Source organism: Cupressus sempervirens, chromosome 2 (assembly GCF_028749045.1).
Source record: "Cupressus sempervirens isolate cs-2001-9-10 chromosome 2, ASM2874904v1, whole genome shotgun sequence".
NCBI lineage: Eukaryota > Viridiplantae > Streptophyta > Pinopsida > Cupressales > Cupressaceae > Cupressus > Cupressus sempervirens.
The window spans coordinates 710904949-710925153 of NC_143119.1; the positions used below are offsets into that span (position 1 = coordinate 710904949).

General features: G+C 36.0%; 1 protein-coding gene across 2 annotated transcripts in view; it reads left to right on the forward strand.

Annotated features, from left to right (window-relative positions):
• Positions 1 to 1323: 1323 nt before the first annotated feature.
• HGL1 (heteroglycan glucosidase 1) overlaps positions 1324 to 20205 on the forward strand; it is a 245265-nt gene continuing 226383 nt past the window's right edge. The window contains exon 1 of one of the 2 annotated variants that reach the window (XM_089815121.1): positions 1324 to 1618. In XM_089815121.1, the coding sequence (XP_089671247.1) occupies positions 1459 to 1618 (160 nt within the window). In that variant the 5' untranslated portion in view covers positions 1324 to 1458. The remainder of the gene's footprint in view (positions 1619 to 20205) is intronic. The other variant, XM_089815120.1, reaches the window with a different exon arrangement.

A 20205-nucleotide genomic window follows, 5' to 3' on the forward strand; every position in this document is an offset into this window, starting at 1 on the left:
GCCCTTCATCAATGTTCTTGGCCTCTTGTGCCCAAAACATTTGATTCAGCTAATTTTGAATTATATTAGGGCTTCTTCTCAATATTTCTGGTCATATGTCACAATTTGAACATAACTTGGGGAGAGTAGATCCACTTGGGTGACTTGTTCCTTATAATCAGGGCCTAAATTCAAATCAAAAGAAAATTGTCTTGTAGGAGAGGGAAGTTTAACTTTATGTAGGCTTGGACATATGAAATTAACACCCATAAATGCTCGGGATAGGTATAAAATCAAGTTACCTGCATTCATTTTGAAATCACTTTAATCCTCTCAATCACTCAACTGCACTTTCAATTAAAATACTAATGTCCTTAAGAGCAAGAGATCAAGCATCCAATGCATTGAAGACAAAGAGTCATGTTATATCTATGCATTGATGATGACATCCATGATCTACATTTCCTAAAGTCAACTCTATAAGGTCAACATCAAAATATTCATGATCATTTTGACACAAATAAGGCTTATGAAGGCATACTTATTCATCTTCAAGATCTAGCCTCTGCTACCTAACACCATGCTTTCAATTATAAGGTAAGTTACATAGCTGGGGTTTGAGCTAGGCAAACTCCTTTCACCCCAAAATTTTCTCCCTTTTGTGTGTGTAGGAACTATTGGTGGATGGATGAAAAAAGATTCAACTTGAGCATTAAGAGAGCTGAAGAATGCTTGTCATTAGACCTAAAATTGTTAGTAATGGGCTGCCCTTCTTGACATTACGAGAGGTGAAGAATGCTTGTCATTAGACCTAAAATTGTCAATAATGGGCTACCCTTCTTGACAAAGTCCTAGGAGGGGGTTGCTGGACATGATTGATTCCCCCAAATTTTTCTTGGAATTCAAATCACATGTTAGCTATCATTTGTACTATCTTCTATCAAACTTTGAGTAGTCATTTTCAATTCTTTTGTACATGTAGAAAGTCATCATTTCATTACATTTTCCCCTAATTTTTACATTTATGTTCTGTAATAATCATCTTCCAACTCCCATCGTTAAAGAACAATAAATTCACATTGTTCCCAATAATATCTGACCCATGTAGACCATTCTCCTTCTGATCTAATGCGAATACGAAAATTACAATTTTAGATTATGTAAATGCCAAAATTAACTATTGATGCACTTCCCCTATATTTATCCTCAAGATCATCAAATTCCCCATCAAATTCCCCCCTTCTCTACCAAAATATAACAAAACCCGTTCAATCAACATCGCTCATTTTTCACCCATACGTGCGTCTATTGTCTTCAAGCATTGCTTTAACATTATTGTGCCCCATGGGTCTCGTGTTGATTAAAAAAATCATCTCTACATATTATTTAAAATTCATGGGAGCGCTCCTGACCAGTTTGTGTCGTACTAGTTGCTAACACATGGAATCTTGCCTCTGAATTATAAAGTTGAATCTACTCATGGACACACTCATTAACTCAAACCTTCGCGTAATTGGAAATCCTAGCTCATTAGAAGCCAAATTATTCGTTTGGGCACGACACAGTCGACGGAGTTTCTGCTCCAAATTCTGTAAAATCTCGAGCCGATACTACAATCTTAGAATTTGGGCTTGCCAAGGTTCAAATCCTTTCGACCCTTTTTGCTTTATATTCCTTGTTCAATCGTGTCTTCACATTTTCTATTTAACAGTCTCAGATATTCACGAACAAAAAAATAGTAGTTTGACAGAGTGCCTGTGCGAGTGAAAGGCAGAATAGAAGTTTGAATTTACATCATTTGAGGCAGACACTAAATTGACCTAAATAATAATAACAATTGATAAAAGGGTATTAAATTTTGTGGCCTTACTGTTTACAGATCTCGCTCTTTTTCCCGGCCGCAGACACAGCAGATAGTGCTGGTTAGTGCTTCGATGTTGCAAAATGTTTTGGGTCTGGTTATAATCTGCACGGATATAAACGACAGTTGTATAGTCGAATTTTGTCTTTATACAACGAAAAAAGATGAGGGATGACAATTAATAACAAAATACCAAACTGGGGTGCTTTGGGAGGCACTGACGATTTGTCATTTGATTGTAGCGTCTGTTAAGAGGAGGTTTTTAAGCTTCCTTGAATATGTTATCATTGATTAAATTATGAGTTTTTTTCCCACTGAAGAAGACGATCTAAATTTTTCATAATATTCAAGACGAGCCATTGCAACTGGCTGCATCTTTTGTTAGTAAATTCAACCAGAAATTCCCCCGTTGTGCCTTTTTATGTCTTCTCTTGGTCCATTCCTTAGGGCATTGATGCATACTTACGGAAAACTTACAAATTGATCGGTCACACAAACCTCCAAATCATGAAGTTCAACCAATGAGCAAGCAAGTGTTAGGCAAGATGATGGATGGAGCCAAGTAACTTTAGCAGGAGATTTTGGATCGGTTGAATTGAAATGACGTAGGTTGACAAGTCTATTTCACATTGGGTTCACAAATATTGTTTGTCCGGTTCATCAACCTTCAGTTTTTATTACCATTCCACCCATCCAACCTGTCTTGCTAAGGGTAGCATGTGTCATCCACATTTTTACATAGCGTTGGCCTCATTCGTTGGCCTTTATGAAAGGATGAGGCTTGTCGAAGAGATGTCAAGACACATAAGTTGAAAGACCTATTCAATATTTTAGGTCGGATAGGAAAAGTCTACGAGTAATAGCATGCTTTGAACCTTGTCAAAGAACTGATTGGATAGGGTAGCTAGCTGGATGAATGTGATTAATAAACGTAGCTAGTTAAAAGAATGGAAGTAATCTCAATTTCTAAGAGTAGCTTGGTAACTGAAAGATATCTAATATCTTACAGGAAAGAAATCTGACATTCAACAAACATGCAATCCACACTGTTAGTCCTAAGGGATCAGATTATTGAGAGAGGGGTGAATCAGCAATCGACCGATTAAGCAACTTTTCAATCACTCAAACCCTTGTCACAACATAAGCTTAATAACAACAAATGAAATCATTAAACATATAAGTACATCCACAAAATGATGCAACAGTTGCAATAGATATTTTGGTCTCGTGGAAACCCAACTTGGGTTAAAACCATGGTGGGGATTAGTACCAACAAATTGTGCACTCTTCTGAACTACACCTTGTTAGGAGCTTAACCCTACAGGAGTTTACAAAGACACTGGCAAGTGCCACCAGTTAAGGGATTTACCTCTAGCCCAGTTAGGAGCTTTACCCTGTCAAGAGTAGCATTGGTAGAGGACTTAGAACACTGATTAAAGTGTCACTCTATTAAAGGATTTACAATAAAGGACCTGTTAGGATCCACCCAGTTAAGGGATTTTACTGCTACAACTGTTAGGGAACAATAGGTAGAATTATTTGCTAAACAACATCTCCTTTGCTTGATCAGAACCAATGCAGAACACACAAACACTTCACTTCATTTTCAACTATCCTCTGGCATGATTGCATCTTCACACTTACAGCTACACCACGATCAACAAACATTTTTTTTGCCTTCACCAATATCTGATGTTCTATAAAACCCTAATTGTTTCACTGCCTTAAATTTGCCCTAATACATTTCGCTTTGAATTTCAAACTCATCGATTTCATACCACGTGCCTAAACACACATCTCAATGCACACAGTGAATTTTGTATACCGCGTCGTCTCACAATTACCTTTACATTCAAATTCATGAATAACTGTCAAACACGTTTTGACCAAACAAACCCTTCTTCTAGAACCTTCATGACACACTTGCATCGATCCTTGGATTGCTATATCATCACCTACAATCATAGAGACATGTCACCAATTGTATCTAGCTCGATCAAGTTCACTACTTCATCCATACTAGTCCCCGGTCTTCGATCTACCATCGGTAGCTCAATAACACACACAACTTATGCAAATTTTTTATTTATCTTCACAATACCTGCTTACAGATTATCTAAGTTGCCGGTTTGGATTTAGGTACTGATTCAAGTTCAAGATTCGGGTTGAAATTCGTCCAATTTTTTCTGGGTTGGGTTCGGACTCTATTCGTTTTGGGTGTGTGCATACAGGAATATTAAAAAAAAAAAAAAATATGTACATACTTGGAGCAACAAATAAATTCATACACCACTATTCTAATATTAAAGCAACATAGCAAAATAAACCACCTTGTCAATGTTTCAGTTCAAAAACAATAGGGTCAACATTAATAATTGACCATCATTGATCAAATATCATCAAGCAAATCGTCATCATTCTGCTGTTGCAAAAATGTAGCACAAAAAGTAATGTTATAGGGTCATTTAAGACAAATGATGTGATTGCTACCATATTGTAAGCTTCACATATCAATTATCATACTTGATAATTCAAAGAAAGAAGCTTTGAATCAGATTGGAAGCCAAGAAAGCAGGCTTTGGATCCAGAATTATCCAGATTTTGTTCAATCCATAGTTTGTTGTATGTGTTAGGCTAAATGCATGAATTGTGGTGTATTACATACATTCCATAATAGAAGTATGGCACTTTCATACATCCTGACTGCTCTTCTAAAGTAGCATTTAATTCAAATTAAATATGATTAGCAATTTGTATCTAATCATGTGCTTAAGTCTACTTTGGCAAAAAAAACTTTTGAAAAAGTAAACATGAGTGTTCACTGTTTTTCAACCAAATTCTCTGAAAATTCTCCGAAATTCTGTCCAGGTTCCTCTTTTGGAAACCAAAGTTGCCCAAAAGTCGTTTGAATTCTGTCTGGGTTCCTCTTAGATAATATAATTCCGATTGAAATTCGGTCTCTGTGGTAGACTTTTGACAGAATTTGACAAGGATCAGACTTTTGAGAGAATTGAACGAGGAATTCCCAAGTCCAAGAGGGAATCTGGTAACTCAACATATTATCCAAATGAGTTGCGATCATAACTACAAAGTCTACAAGCCACGTTCCACTTACTCCTGTGACCAATCTGTTTAACTCTGCCTAGATTTGATAGAATGGTCAAATCACCTATTGCCTGTCATCAACTGTTGTAGCAGTTGCATTGTCAATCTTCAACCAATCATAACTTACTTGAACTTTCACATCAAGAGTGGCGGTCATACACTTGACAAGGAAAGACACCCCTAAGTCTCCCATAAGGATAGCAACCACAAACACTCACTGCAACACCTCATTCATCACATTCATTCTCAATGACCTGCTAGGAGCACTAGGTCAATACTTGACATCAATGACAACACAATAACTGATCATCATGAAACCAAATCTGTATCATGACAACTCCAAACATCTTCTACCATCACTGCATCAGTCATGCTGACTCACACAATATTATCAAACAGGGTAATTGAAATAAAGAGAAGAAAACATCATAGATCCTATATATGGATTCAGGTCTCTTACACAACCAAGAAAGGGAAAATCAAATGAATGTGTGTTTAAACTAAGATCCTGGCCTACTTAAACGGCAATCAGCCTACAAACGACTGGCTGAAATATCAAAATATATTCTTTCTCTTTTTTGTTTCGTTTTTATATTTTTAGCCATTTATATGCATATACAAAACCTGTATGTAAATGAGCTGCAATACCTGACCACTCGCTTGAGAAACAATATTTCTCATAGAAATAGTATATTTTTAAGAAAGAAAGAAAGAAGGAAATTAAAGATAGCCTATGGGACAGACTGCATTACAAACTGAAATTCTGTATTTCAATCCTTTTCTTATGCAACTTGATGATGAGTGCTCCCAACTGTTCAACTGCCACCTTCTGACTAAATCAACCCAAGAGTTAGCTGTCAAAAGATTTGCAAGACTGTCCATGCAGTCTTTGAAGGCGTCACATTTTATAATGAAATGCTTTTCTGTTTCCATTTCTCAGGAAATGCGAAAAATGCAGAGTCTTTCTTTGCAAGCTTCTTTGGTCTTTTGCAATGGCTGGTTTCACAACTGAGTTGTTGAGAGTTAGTTCTTAATTGAGCAATGAGAATATTGGCTCTCCAAGAGATATTGGCCCCTATGTACGCTTTTTGATGATGATTAAGAGTGACATTAACCTCTTCAGTGTAATACTTTTTCTTTCTCCTTAGTCCTTTATCTAAAGAATGGTCATGGAACATATCCATAACAGAAACCGTTATCTCTTTACTATCAGTGTGGCACACGTTTATGTAAATTTCCCATTTCCTAAACCATTTGCTAGCTTGTCACATCCAAGTCTTTTTTTTGTATTGCACAATATGCCATTGGAGACAACTTTAGGCCATTTACCCTCTTCCATTCGCTCAATTGTTATAAAATATCTTACAAGTCACACCATAACAATTGCTTCAGTAGGAGCAGCCCCAATTTCACTCAACATGATATAATAAGGGATTAAACTTTCAATTTTGAACTTGTTTGCAGTCAAGTGTTTTTTTTAAATTTCTCAATTTCGTTCCACTATAGGCTAGAGTTCTGCTGGCTTACAGTTCACAACCATAGAGTAAAACTGGAAGTACTAAAAGCCTAAAAAGAGTTTGGGTAGTTTTTCAGGCTATTTGTAGCAAGGGTTTTCAAATTTAGAAATCAGAAGATACTTTTTGTGAAGTTCAACTACTATAAGTGCCAAATCATTACATTTTCAGGCATGTCTATTGAAAAGCAAAGGGTGTAGCTGATTTTTTTGTAAAATTTAGTGTTGATTCCATAAAACATTTGATCATATGCAAATCATGAGACAGTGGCATAGCTTAAGAGTCAAATGAAATAATTTTGATGGCCTTAAGAACAAATAGGGTAGATGAGGTTTTTAAAACCCTGTCGCCCAATACTAAATACTATAGTTTCATTCCATTTTCATCACACTTGGTGACTTAGACACTTGGAAAGGTATTGTGGATACCCATTTGTTTCATCCTTGGATTTCAACTTCCATTGCCTTCATTGTTGGTTTAGCAGCTACTTGTGCAATCTGCAGCCAAGGTTTCATGGTTTTGGTTGCAGATGGAGATGGCACTTTTGTAGCAAGGGTTTTCAAATTTAGAAATCAGAAGATACTTTTTGTGAAGTTCAACTACTATAAGTGCCAAATCATTACATTTTCAGGCATGTCTATTGAAAAGCAAAGGGTGTAGCTGATTTTTTTGTAAAATTTAGTGTTGATTCCATAAAACATTTGATCATATGCAAATCATGAGACAGTGGCATAGCTTAAGAGTCAAATGAAATAATTTTGATGGCCTTAAGAACAAATAGGGTAGATGAGGTTTTTAAAACCCTGTCGCCCAATACTAAATACTATAGTTTCATTCCATTTTCATCACACTTGGTGACTTAGACACTTGGAAAGGTATTGTGGATACCCATTTGTTTCATCCTTGGATTTCAACTTCCATTGCCTTCATTGTTGGTTTAGCAGCTACTTGTGCAATCTGCAGCCAAGGTTTCATGGTTTTGGTTGCAGATGGAGATGGCACTTAGGGGGCTGGTAATATAACACCATTTTCATTATCCAGGTACCCATTTGTTTCATCCTTGGATTTCAACTTTCATTGCCTTCATTGTTGGTTTAGAAGCTACTTGTGCAATCTGGAGCCAAGGTTTCATGGTTTTGCTTGCAGATGGAGATGGCACTTAGGTGGCTGGTAATATAACACCATTTTCATTATCCAGGATGAGTCGACAACAAATGCCATCTATGAGATGATTGGCTTGAATTTACTTGAAGCTGGGATGTAAATTTGGGCAAATAGTGATTTTTCCTTCATATTTGTCTCCTATCAGCTTGATTTTCTTGATGATAAAAGCTTGGATAAGGCATTGGCTGAGTTTTATGTCAGGGATAAGTTTTTGGGCAGACAGGACAAAACCCTATAACTTATAATGCCAAGTTATCTCCAGTGGGGGGTATGAACTCAAGGATTTAGTTTGTTTAGTTCCTTTCCATTAGTTAGAGACTAGATTCCTAAGTTTAGTGAGCATAGTTGAATTTCTTGAAGGGAGTTGAATTTTGTCAAGAAGAGATTAACAATTCTAAAGCTCAATGCTTGCTGCATTCTCCCCTTGAAGGGGAGTTAAACAAAGAGGACCATAAAATACTTGATTAGGATTATGGTTTTGACATTGGCATAAGCTAAGTCAAGCAACTTAATGACATAAAGCTCTTAAATGCAAAGTAATCTGTACAAACATACTTAAAAATGCGACGTAATCTGTAAAAAAATGCATAAACTAAATTTACATGTTCGTATGGAGCTTTTTCTTTATTTAGAGATTAAAAATGGGTTCAATTCTCATTAGAGTTATATCAATATGATTATAAATTACATATCCATATCAATATTTTGCATATCTCATCTATGGAAAATGTAGATGAGTTCTACCAAGAAGGTATATTGTGACTAACTGTTACCAATACTACCCCCAATTTTAATCTAATAATTAAATTAAATTAATTAATTAACTGGTCCCAGAATTTAAATCGTATAATAAAAGGACCTTTAATTAGTTACTTTAATTAATTAATATGGGGCACAAGTTAATATTTGTATTTGTGGTTCCGATTGATTTAATATATCTCAGGCCTATTTTTATTTTAGTTTCCATTAGTAAGTGTTGCCGTTGGCTATCTTTGTACACCCTCGGAAAAGGTTTTCCTCGACGGGTATTTAAGCATGGCTTGTAGGTAGTCGTAGGTATGCATTTTGGATTATTTTCTATGCATTGCGAATTCTTGTTGGAATTCTTTGTTGTTCGCCATTTCGGAAGTGAAAAACCTTCCCTATTTGGTTTGTCCAGTTTTGGTGGGATTCAACCCTCACCCTATTTTGTCGCTTGTAACACTTCACTCGGATCTGGCAAATCAGAGCACCATCTTCTGCTAATATTAATTGAATATACCTGTGTTCAATTCTCATTATTTGGATTTCATCTTGTTCATGGTTGTATTGTAGTAACATTGTATGACCCATCCTATACAACCCATCTTGCACGACCCATCCGTACGACCCATCCTGTACGACCTATCCTGTATGGCTCATCTTGCACGACCCATTTTGTACGACCCCCACTGTATGGCCCATCCTGTGCGGCCCATCTCGTATGACCCATCTTGTACGGCCTACATAACTTACCGTACGGCCTGCATAACTTACCATACAACCTACATAACTTACTTTACGACCTGCATACATATACCATACGACCCTTCATATCTCTACCGTATAGCTTGATTGCTATTGCTTCGTACTTGGTTGCTTTACCTTCACTGTACGACCATCTTGGCGTACCGTACAACACTTCAACACCACGACATTTGGTTTCCCTTACTATACATCTAACCTCATCAATTCTGTACAGTCCTTCCTAATTGCTTCCTGTAGCCACCGTACAGTAGTTCCATTGCTATTAGACACAAGCATACGATCATTCCTGGTGAAGAATTGATAGTTCTGTGTAGAGTTGTGATAGAAGGGAGTCATAATCTTATAGTGGTATCAGAGCTAGTGATTCTGCCAGCCTATTGGGAGAATGGAGAGCTTTGACTTGGATAACACTATGGCTCATTTTCCAATCGATTGGAAGGCACATCTGTTAGTCGAATACTCCAAGAACACTTTTGCGTTGCAACTATTAGATGGTCAAGTACAAGATGATAGATACCAAGTGGTTGACGAAATCATTTACCACAAAGATAGAATTTGCTTGGTACCTAAGACCAAGATGGAGGAAATTCTGGAGGAAGGTACTTGCACAAATGTCATTGAACCAATCCTCGACGATCAACTTGATGGAAATTTGGGTTCTACCAACGACCCTCCGAATAAGCAAGCTCTTTTGGTAGTTGTCCAAACTCCTAGTGATGCAAATTCGATCGAGGATTATTTGCAGGAGCAATCTTTACAGTTGGCTGATTATGAAGTCTATTCCCTAGTGGCAATCACGATGGATTACATAGATGAATTTCAAGTTTGGGATCTTAGTGACTCTGGATGAGACAATATTTATATCAGAGTGGCGCAACGAAAGTTTGACGACAATGTGGTGTTGCGGAGGATTGATGTCATTTCACTTATCTCACCTGTGCATTTGATTTGGGACCCTAGAGCTGTTGGTGTTTCATCTGATGACGGATTGCTTGAGGGCAAGCAATCTTTGGGCAGCGAGGATTTGTAATGTCCCTAATTTTAATCTATTAATTAAATTAAATTAATTAATTAACTAGTCCCATGATTTAAATCATATAATAAAAGGACTTTTAATTAGTTACTTTAATTAATTAATATGGGGCCCAAGTTAATATTTGTATTTGTGGTTTCGATTGATTTAATATATTTTGGACCTAGTTTTATTTTAGTTTCCATTGGTAAGTGTTGCCCTCAGCTATCTTTGTACACCCTCGGAAAGGTTTTCCCTGACGGGTATTTAAGCACGACTTGTAGGTAGTCATAGGTATGCATTTTGGATTATTTTCTATGTATTGCAAATTCCTATTGGAGCTCTCTCTTGTTTACCATTTTGGAAGTGAAAGACTTTCCCTATTTGGTTTGTCTAGTATTTGGGGATTCAACCCTCACCCTATTCCGTCGCCTGTAACACTTAGTTCGGATTTGGCAAATTGGAGCATCATCTATCTGCGAATATTAATTGAATATACCTATGTTCAATTCTCATTATTTGGATTTCCTCTTGTTCATGGTTGTATTGTAGTAACATTGTATGACCCATCTTGAACGACCCATCCCTTACAACCCATCCCATACGACCTATCCTGTACGACCCCCACCATACGATCCATCCTGTACGGCCCCCATCGTATGACCCATCCTGTATGGCCCATCCGGCATGGCCCATCCCGTATGACCCATCCTGTACAACATGCATAACTTACCGTACGACCTATATGCATATACTGTACAACCCTTCATATCTCAACCGTACAGCTTCATTGCTATTGCTCTGTACTTGGTTGCTAAACTGTCATCGTATGATCATCTTGGCTTACCATACGACCCCCCAAGACCACAGCATTTGGTTTCCCTTACCATACATCTAACCTCATCAATTCCGTATGGTCCTTCCTAATTGCTTCCTGTAGCCACTGTATAGTAGTTCCATTGCTATCAGACACAAGTGTACAATCATTCCTGGCGAATAATTGATAGTTCTATGTTGGTTTGTGACAGAAGGGAATCGAAATCTTACACATGTTGGGTGGATATTTTGCAACTGAGAATTTTGTTAAAATCTAGTCGCAAAATAGGTAGACTAGCTACAGCGTATGAGACCAAGTCTCTCATACATTAAAGGGAGAGCTCTCCCTTCTCACCGTTCCTTGGATCAACTCAAGGTAAGCAAGAAGTTGATAGATTCTATAAGGGGTATTACCGATATTTTTAAAATTACACTTCTATCTAATAGCTGGAAATGGTGATACCGATAAACCAAAACCAACTCAAAGGTTGATTGAAAGCATACCGGTTTGGCTCTAAGTCCCGTTTGTCTAATTTATAAGAAAAATCACTACCATTGGGGCACAAAGACTTCTAGAAGTAGATGATTTCTATTCTATAAGAAAAACCTCTACCATTGGGGCACAAAGTCATCCAAAAGTAGGGAAATTCTAACTATTTTTCGTGAATTTTAGACAGTAATACAAGCTACACTTAAAGCTTCTAGCCTATGCATCACTACAATCGCTCCCAGTCAAAGCTTCGGCTCCGATTGCTTCTTAACTCACTAAGCTCTTATTATTGAGCACACAATAATAACATGAATCAAAGAAAATAGGCACAAATTACAATCAAAGCGTCTAATTTGCTCTACCACAATTGCTTCTAGTCAAAGTTTTGAATCCACTTGCTTCTTTTATTCACTTTTCTACCAAATTTGTACTACACAATCAAACTTATGCTTGCACAAGCTTGACAGAGCTTTCTTGCATACAACAAAAGATGATTTTTACAATGAGAGGGCACTCCTTTATATAGGCAAAGGAGTTGAGAAAAGAGTGGGAGCAACTCAACCAACTTTGGCTTGGTCTAACTAGGTGAGAAGAATAATTGGATTACATGTCATGAGGACATGCAAATCGTAATACATGTAATTACATAATTTAATGCGATACATCCTCTCCAATCTACAAACATGAAAAACACTTGAAGAAAAAATGAGGTTGTTGACTCTGAATGTATCAATCCTGTAGACTATTAGTAAAAGCCTTGTACTTGATGTTGCAATCTCATATGATCATAGGATAGGGAGTTCTTGTATTTCGTGCCATTGCATTCACCTTGATAATCATGGTGTTGCGTCTTTTGATAGCCTTTGACTCTCTTTGATGAATTGCCTGTTGTCATTTGAAATCTTGATGTGATTAAGCTTTTTCTCGTTGAAGTTGTTGTGAATTTTTCTTTGTAGATCAGCACAAACTAGAGTCTCCGACCCTTTGAAAACCTTCCTAATGATGTCCGAATGTAGAATTAGAACATATTTTCCCATTAGCGTATGCAACTACTTTTTTTTTGGAACCAAAGTGCCTGGTGCATTCCCACACGAACTCAAGTGCTCGGACAACCATTGCGAAAATGAAGATCAAATGAATTACTGCTTCTTGAGAATCGAAGCATGTCTTCTTGACGAAATATCTCTGTTCTTTGAAGAAGTTTTGACATATCTTGAAGAGTGCGCCACAACATAAAGATGAAAACATCTTCCAATGAGATTAGATCCATGAAAACCTTTGGATTTGAGTTACAATGATGAGTTCATGAGGGATGAGTGTTCGAAGTATGGACTAGACACTTATGGAACACATATGATGGCTAGAAATGAATTGGAAAGCATATGTTTTTGGATGGAAAGGGCCAAAGTTGGACTTAGAAGGATGGATTACATGTGGGTGATGATGGGTTTTTGTGCAAATGGCCAAGAATGCAAGCTAGGCATATAGGGATTCGATTACATGTAAAGTGATTTACATGCAATTGTGACATGCCATTGGGTTCGGAGGATGGAAATGTGTGTAAGTGGGAACGAAAAATGAGATGCAATATGCTATGGCATGTAATGATGGACATGGAATGAAATGATGCACTTGCATGAAAAGGTGAAAAGTGGAGTGAAGTGAAATGCACTTAAGTTCTTGGGAAAAAACTCGTAACTTCTTCCAAAAGAAGAAAAACGAGAAAACAAGTGAACAAACAACGAAAACAAGCACAAAACAAACACATACCTTTGGTCTTTGACTTAAAGATGTCAACAAGCAAGTTTCTTTCAAGTGCAAATTTGAATTTAGAGTTTGTGGTGAATCCAAATATGTGAAAATGAAAGTTCTCATCACATTTAAAGGCGAAATGCACTTTTCATTGCATATCTTTGAACAAGTGTGCAACATCAAGCTAAAATATGCAACAAAATAGCAAGATAAGGATGAATTAATAACCAAGGTTGAACTTGTCTACTTACTTGAAGACTAATGAGTCAGATATGTAGGATTAATAGGTTTGAAGACAAATTCTCCTCCAAATTTGAATCCACAAACAACTTATTTTGACTCTTTCAATCTTGTGATGATGAATGTTGATGAGCATTGAATGGATGTTGTTAAAGCATGTAGCTTTGGTCTGACAATAACTGTGATCAGCATATATATAATATGTATATATGTACAACATTATGATGCACATACTGTTATATATATATATATATATATATATATATGCATATGTATTATTGTTGTATGTGAATCAATGCACTGTTGAAACCAATGATCATATATATATTTTCTGAGATTATTCAAGGCATGATCGAAACTTATTTTGATTCCTTTGATTTTTAGATCACTATTGATCTATACTTTATATTGGGCTGCAATTCATAATGATTGGTAATACATTATTAGACTTGTGTTAAGTTTGTAAAATTCGGACATGATTAGTTAACATTGAACTGGTGTGATGATGAATGTTCATGTCTCCATTTGGAGACATGACCATTCACCCTCACACCCTTCCGCATGATATGTATACTTGATCCACTCGAATAAACAAGGCATTGAAATCAATTCATGCAAGTAGGATTGAAGGACATTTCAAGTTCAAGAACATTATATTATCTCTGTTATTTTTGTACTAACTTATACAGATTCTGGAGCAAATCTATCCTTTGTCAACAGTGTTCATACCTGCAATAAAAGTTGTGCATTAGTCAGCCACGAATTTGAAATCTGGTAAGAAACTTTACATGATATCAGAGCCTTGTTAAGGAGAGATCTCATTAAGTTTAAGAGATCAGTTTTCACATTAAATTGTAGTCTCTCATTACTCTTCAAGATGACAAACAAGTTAAGATTCGAACACCACCTTACAAGTTCGATGGATATGTCAATAGTCTAAGAAACTTTACAGATACCTTATGCTTTTGAAGGTATTTGTTTTGATATGGTTCCCGCCGTTATACATGAAGCCATTAACGCATATACTCCAGGCCTTTGAAAATATTATTGCAACTTTATTGAGCCATCTTCAGTATATTTTCTTTCATTACCTGTGTGTGTTCATGACTTCAAATGATGATCCATGCTCGACGCTTTCTTCAGTTGGTTTTTGATGGGTGAATATCCACTGAAACTCTTCCTCACCGGATTTGCAAATGGGCTTTATCGACGACAAGAAAAATATAGGTGCTTCAGAATTATATCTATGAGAGTATGGTAGATGCCAAATTGCATTTGATTTATACTATATTAGATTTGGAATTATTTAAAGAACTATCAAACATATCAGAATTTTAATTCTTTGATATCTGCATACAGTTTGGACCCTTTATATTCCAATGGACTGTCAACAATACATATTGTATGTTGCCTACAAATGTGAAGATATTAAACTCATGGAGGTGTGGTGGCAATGTATTCGTGGGAAAATATGTAGATGTGATGTCGTGGATACTCAATAATCAGGAAATATAATCAACACTAAAAGATCTGAGTTTAACCTGTCATTCGCGGTCAGAAATTGTCTTGCAATATAATTTTTATTTGCAAAGATGAGAACTGATATATATTTAGTGCATAGCTGGGAATATAGGTTATTCACCAATCTATGATTGGAAGATTATCATAGTTGATTGTCATGCTACTAGTGCATAGAAGTTCTTGTTTTAAGTATAATCAAGGGATAGTAAAGAGACATTCATCCTGTGTTTGAATATATCTTTTGGCAATACTTCCAATTTCATGTGGCAAGAATCCAGGCAGAGATCATATAGCTGATATAAGTTGCTATCATGTGCTTTGTATTATGGCTGTGTTGACATCTACCAAGGACCATCATGACATGTCAAGTTTTGCAACCGTTTTTTCTTTTGCCTTCTACTATGTACAGAATAGAGGAATAACTAATTATCTAGTTGAAGTTGGATAGAATGAAATTTCAAGAATTACTATACTGATTGGAATATCAAGAAATGCCATAATAGTTGTCTATATACTGGCCTGTATGCATACATTAGAGATGGTAGGATTCATCTTAATTTTTGTGGAAAGTTGAAGCTACATCCTAACGAGTTTATGCATTATAAAATGTGACTACTTCGTGTTGAAGTTGAACATTACCAGAAGATATGAGTTTCCTGTAAGGCTCTGGCGAATTTCCAAACATATGATACTGTTGAACACATCTTCCACTCATTGCATGATATTCTTAATTTGGAAGGTAGAATAGACCATTAACATTAGTATATACCTAATACAATAGAATAATGTACAATCTATGGAAGTTAGTGAATCAAAGGATTGGCACCTAAATGATGCTTTTGGGACAAAATGTATAAGATTACAGATTCACATGAAACTTTGGACATTGATCATGATGCCTGGGTGAGAGACGCTCTTTGTAGTAGTAGTAGAGAATGATGGTTTATCTATCATGAATCATTGGACAAAATTCAAACCCGATTGAATTCTTGAAGCAAGTAATGCTTCCGTAAGAGAAGGGACAGCTAGAGGACCTGCTTCAATGACTTCTGGGGAACTTGGTAATATTGGCTTAGAGGGAGTGGACCATGATGCAAAGGAAATAATCTTACTACAGTCTTGTAACCCAGCTCTAGACTAGCTTTATGATGTGCTAACAGAAGAGATAATTATTTCATACCCTTGAATAATGTTCATTAGTTCATGCTATAACATTGGGATGACAAATCTTATATGCTTCTATGATTAACATTTCCCTTTCAGATAGTTTAGTTTTATCAATTTTGAAATGTCTTTAGGATGGATCAACAAGCATAAGAAATTGCATTCAAGGGAAAGAAAACTTAATACTTCAAGTTATAAAGCTGAATTTAAGATGGAAATGAGATTTAGAGAGAGTTTGATAATCTATTAAAGGAAACCATGAACGAGAAGGTCAAGAGGTTGATGCATGTACTTGGAGCATAAAATAGAAGCCACATTATCATGAATGTTTGGTGTCACCAAGCTTGGGGATAAATCCAAAGCTTATTACATTCACTCATAATTTGTGTATGAAAATTAACTACCATGAATAATGTTGTGATCAAAACAAAGGGAGTTGTTAAAATACTTGCCAAGTGGATCTTTGATGACTTTGATCATAGTGATTCATGGAAGTAGACCGTGGAGATGGTTTCTAGACAAGCTACGTTATCACTGAAGAACAAGTGGCTGCTATTCTCACCAAGTCTCCTACCAAAATTAATTTTTGTGCATTTTGAAACTAGCTTGGAAATTGTGGAGAATGAAGCTAAGATTGAATAGAGAAATGTGGCATATCATCTAAAGATTGGATGATAAAGTGATATGTTGATCCTAATTCTTTATGTTGATAACCTTTTGATTATAGGAGAAGATCATCTCATTAATTAGTGGAAGAAAGAATTGACTTCTTAATTTGGCACGATGGACTTAGGGATTCTTCATTACTTCCTTGGATTGGAAGTTCGTCAGAAGTCTGGGAATATCTTCCTACATCAAAAGAAGTATACTATCGATATAGTCTAAAAAGATTTGGAATGTGGAACTATTGACCTATGTCAACACCTATGGAAATCAACCTACACAAGCTAAAAGAAGCAAGTGCTGAATCCAGACTAGTTGATCCCACTTTATATCTTGTGAATTGTCAACTTGATATCCGCTATATTATGAATGCATTAAGTCAGTTCATGTGTGAACCTTGTGAAATTCATCTTGTTGCCTTGAAGCATATATTAAGGTACCTTCAAGGCACTATTCGGTATAAACTTAAATATGAGAATACCGGCTTGGAGATACATGGATATATTGATTCTGATTGGGCCGGAAGTGTAAAAGACCGGAAGAGCACATCTTGATGTTGTTTTAGCTTAAGATCAGCTATGATCTCATGGATTTACAGGACGCAAGCTTCAGTTGCTCAGAGTTCTACTAAGGCAGAGTATATTGCAGCAGCAATGGGAGCGAGAGAAGCAGTGTGGCTTCGAAAATTGCTTTCTAGATTATTCTGTGAGCCTTTGAAACCTACCACTATTCACTGTGAGAACCAAAGTTGTATCAAGTTATCTGTGAATCTGGTATTTCATGATAGATCCAAGCATATAGAAATTCCTTACTACTACGTAAGAGACATGGTGGAAAGAAGAGCTATTCAGTTGGAATATATTAATACAGGTGATCAAACAACTAACGTTCTCACCAAGCCTCTTCCTAAAGTGAAGGTTAGTCATTTCAGAAAGAAACTTGGTATGGTTGAAATTTAAGTTTATGAGATTGAGTCTCAACTTTGTAAATTTGTATTATCTTTAATAAAGATGTTTAAAGTGTAAACTCTTTTGTCATATGTTTGACTCTATGAATTATGGGCCTAACCTATGTACATTATTAATAGCTGACAATCTTTTATAATGAAATGTTGATTCTAATATTATAAGTTGATGACTTTATAATTATTAGATTACTATCATGATGAATATCATGTAACGTGATATTCATGGACAAGTCATGATAGTTAAAAGAACATGTTGATAGATATCATGTGATGTGATATCTGTAGAAGATCAATATGTTCATTTTTATCATGGTACCATGATCTCTTTTATAATTATTAGATTACTATCATAATGAATATCATGTGACTTGATATTCATGGAAAAATCATGATAGTTAAAAGAGCATGTTGATAGATATCATGTGACTTGATATCTGTTGAAGATCAATTTGTTCAAATTCATGGTGGATATTGTGTGACATAATATCTATGCATATACCATGATCTTTTATGGTAGATATCATGAGACTTGATATCTGTGTACACACCATAACTGGAAAGAATATTATGAGACTTGATTTTCTTAAATATATTTAGATGATATCATTTTCCAAATAAGGAGAACTTATACATACATACATACATATATGCACTTTGTCTTCCCTACCTAAGAGGGAGTGTTAAAGCATGTAGCTTCGGTCTGACAATAACTGTGATTAACGTATATATACATATGTATATATATACAACAATATGATGCACATACTGTTATATATATATATATATATATATATATATATATGCATATGTATTATTGTTGGATGTGAATCAATGCACAGTTGAAACCGATGATCATATATATATATTTTCTAAGATCATTTAAGGCATGTTCGAAACTTTTCTGATTCCTTTTTTTTAGATCACTATCGATCTATACATTTTATCGAGCTGCAGTTCATAATGATTGATAATACATTATTAGACTTGTGTTAAGTCTGTAACAAATCGGGCATGATTAGTTAACACCGAACTGGTTTGATGAATGGAGACATGACCATTCACCCTCACAACCTTCGACATGATATGTATACTTGATCCGCTCTAATAAACAAGGCATCAAAATCAATTAATGCAAGAACATCAAAGGATCGAAGGACATTTCAAGTTCAAGAACATTATATTATCTTTGTTATTTTTGTACTAACTTATACAGATTTTGGAGCAAATCTATCCTTTATCAACGGTGTTCATAACTACAATATAAGTTGTGCATCAGTCAGTCACAAATTTGAAATTTGGTAAGAAACTTTACAAATGTTTTGCAAATGAAAATACCAAAGACGTGGTCAATGATCACTTGAATAAAAAATGTGGTCTTAGAAAGTCATTGCATGAGTCGTTTTTGCCATGGGAATGCAAAAATGTGATATCCAAAGGCAATAGCATGCATTAAAACTCAAAAACGACCCCTATTGATCCAAACGTATGGGCTGGAAATGCCATTTTTTGGGTGTTTTTAACAAAAACGTGCCCTTTGCATGCAAAACTCTGGGTCTTTTTTTGCAAAAACGTGGCTCACAAATGCATATATATTGATCGTTATTAACTTGTGAATGCAAAAATGACTTTCCCAAATGATAAAAGATGGATCCAAAAGCAAAAACATTGATGAAAAATGCAAAAACCTGGATGAAAAACCCATTTTCCTGGGCATTTTCGTATACTTGTCCTCTATTTTGACTGTACAACCATCTTTGTTTCTCGTACATACATTCTCTAGTATCGTACGGATGCCCTTTATCGTATGAGTACCATCTCTTCCCTCTTCGGACGTAGGACTGGTTTTCTCTTGTGCCTTCATACGCTAGATCGGTTTCTCCTTTCGAAGTTCGGCTTGTTGTGGTACGACTCTTGGTAGGGGTCCCTCTTCAATTGGCAAGAATGTGACATCTCTAGGCATACCATTGGAAATGTTGTTTGCTAGTTAGAACTCATTCCCTAAGAGCTTGAAAATGTATCTTCGACACTTGCATTTTCAGTTGTTGGCCCTTCATCATCAGAGCTTTCTCCGTGGCTTGAACGATTTTCTTTGTGTGCTGGTGTTTCTGGGTCTGTACACTCAACCCTTATTTTTGGTTCTTTTGAGAACACCAAGTGTGCTTTTCTTCTTATGGTAGTTTCAATTAAGTATTCTACTTCTGCTTGGGTTGGTTCCTTTGATTGACTAGTAAGTCCTTTTAGACAACGATTCCTTTCCTCTTGCTTCCTGATTCGTAAGGTCTATCGTAGTGCAACTTCTCCTTCAGTTTCTCCTTTTGGTAATCACCTTGGATCTTTGTTTGGGATTAGGGGCATTAATATTTTGCTGGTTTGGCGTTCTACGCCCTAAAGTATGTCTCTCTTGTGTTTCAAGTTGGTTATTCTCAACAAATTCTTGGTGCACTTGTTGCC